The sequence below is a fragment of the Corvus brachyrhynchos genome, unplaced genomic scaffold (assembly GCF_000691975.1).
Source record: "Corvus brachyrhynchos isolate BGI_N302 unplaced genomic scaffold, ASM69197v1 scaffold344, whole genome shotgun sequence".
Lineage (NCBI taxonomy): Eukaryota > Metazoa > Chordata > Aves > Passeriformes > Corvidae > Corvus > Corvus brachyrhynchos.
In genome coordinates this window covers 19,063-21,021 of record NW_008237607.1, presented here as the reverse complement: position 1 = coordinate 21,021, position 1,959 = coordinate 19,063, and the positions used below count along the sequence as shown (strand labels likewise).

General features: G+C 64.2%; 1 protein-coding gene across 1 annotated transcript in view; it reads right to left on the bottom strand.

Moving 5' to 3' along the window:
- Positions 1-1,955, bottom strand: part of SLC27A5 (solute carrier family 27 member 5) — a gene marked incomplete at its 5' end in the record, with an annotated part of 5,770 nt that extends 3,815 nt beyond the window's left edge. The window contains 3 exon segments of the mRNA XM_017731601.1: positions 483-554; positions 557-685; positions 1,841-1,955. Coding sequence (XP_017587090.1) covers positions 483-554; positions 557-685; positions 1,841-1,955 — 316 coding nt within the window.
- Between the last annotated feature and the right edge of the window lie 4 nt (positions 1,956-1,959).

The window sequence follows — 1,959 nt, the reverse complement described above, 5'->3', positions numbered from 1 at the left end:
CCGCGGCCTTGGGCAGCCCTGAGGGGGAGAACGGAGGGTGGGAAACGGTGCTCGGTGGGATGGGGGGTCCTGGGGTGGAGAGTGGGAGGGCAAAGCCACTCCCTGCAGTTGGGGATCTTTGTCCCTTGTTGGGAGGAGCCACGAGGAACCTCGTCCAGGTCGTCATCCAGTGAGTGATGCCCAACCCTCCCATGGACACAGGACACACCTGGCCCGGGTGGACCCACGATGGTCAGGAGCTGGGACTGGTTTGGGTTGAGGGTTGATGAGGGAGGTCCCACCCCACCCCAACGAGGACAAATCCAGGCACATGGTGAGTGACCCTCCCATGGACACAGGACACACCTGGTCCAGGTGGATCCGCAATGGTCAGGGTTGGAGGAAGACCCCCCAAGACCCCTCCAAGCTGCCCATCCTCACCCACCCATGCAAGCTCCTCCTGGCTCCTCCCAGTGCAGAGCCTGGGAGATTCCCCAGCTCACCGGTGGTGCCGGAGGTGTAGATGTACATGGCCTTGGAGTTGGCGGGGACACTGGGGGGGGGCCGGGCGGGGGGGGGGGGCCCGCCTTGAGGGTGGGGAGCAGCGCCTCGACCCCTGGTGTGGGTGACGCCGAGCTCAGGTAGAACACGCGGACGCCGTCACGCTCCAGGTCCGGCAGCACCTCCTCCACGGCCTCCCGGAGCTCTGCGGGGACAGTTGGACATGGGGAAGGTCCCACAGGGATGAGAGTCTGGAGGGGACACAAAGGGTTGGGGGGGCGCCTAAGGGAGCCCTAAATGGGCACCTGGTCAGCTGGGCACCCTCGGAGTCATGGATAGGTGGGCTGAGGCTCCCAGGTGGGCACCCCGGGTATCCTGAATGGGCACCCAGTGTATCCCAAATAGGGATGTCAGTTGGGTGGGCATTCTGGGAATCATGGATGGGGGGCCAAGGGCCCCAGGTGGACACCCCAAGGTACCCCAAATGGGCACCTGGTCAGGTGGGCACCCCAGACATCCCAAACGGGCACCAGACACATCCCAAATACAAACCTTGATCGTGTGGGCACCCCAAAGATCCAGGATCCCAGGAACCCAGCGTATTCCATGCAGGAGCCCCAAGATCCCAGGTAGGCACTCAAAGCACCCTGAAAGGGCTCCCTGATCCCCCAAGTACTCCAAACTTCCCCGAGGGGCACCCTGAGGACCCGAAATGTGGGACCCTGATAGCCCAAACACCCCTCACACCTTGAAGATCACACTGAGCACCCCAAAAGGGGGTCCTGTGATCCCCCCAGACACCCCACACACCCTGAGAGGCACTCTGAGCACCCCAAACAGGGTTCCCTGATCCCCCAGATCCCCTAAAACTGCCCAAGGAGTGCCCTGAGCACCCCGAAAGGGGGATCCCAACCAGTCAGGCCCCCACAGTCATCCTAAATGGGGTCCCTGATCACCCCTAAGGGAGCCCCAGTCCCATGGGTGCCCCCAGGGACTGACACATGCACACCCATGTCCAGGCCCACAGACACGCACACGTGCAAACCCCCCACCACAGGTGCACTCACCGGGACTGGCAAGGATGGTGGTGGCCTTGGTGGCTGCACCCCCTAAACAGCCCTGTCCCCACGGCCCCCCCGACCAACCACCCCATCCATTCCCTGTCAACAGGGCTGGCAAGGACAAAGGTGGCCTCGGTGGCTTGCACCTCCTACGTCCCCACAGCCCCCTGACCACCCTGTCCAGGGCAGGTTTCCCCAGTCCCCTCTCACTGGGGCTGCTGAGGACGACAGTGACCTTGGTGACCGCAACCCTGCCATGTTCCCAAAGCCCCCCGGAAGCCCCCTTGTCCCTCTCTCACCAGGGCTGGCGAGGACCAGGGTGGCCTGGGCGGCCTCCAGCGCGTGCCGCAGCGCCCGGCCCCGCACGTTGCAGTTGAGACAGGCCATGGGACAGCCCCGCTTGGACAGCGCCAACCAT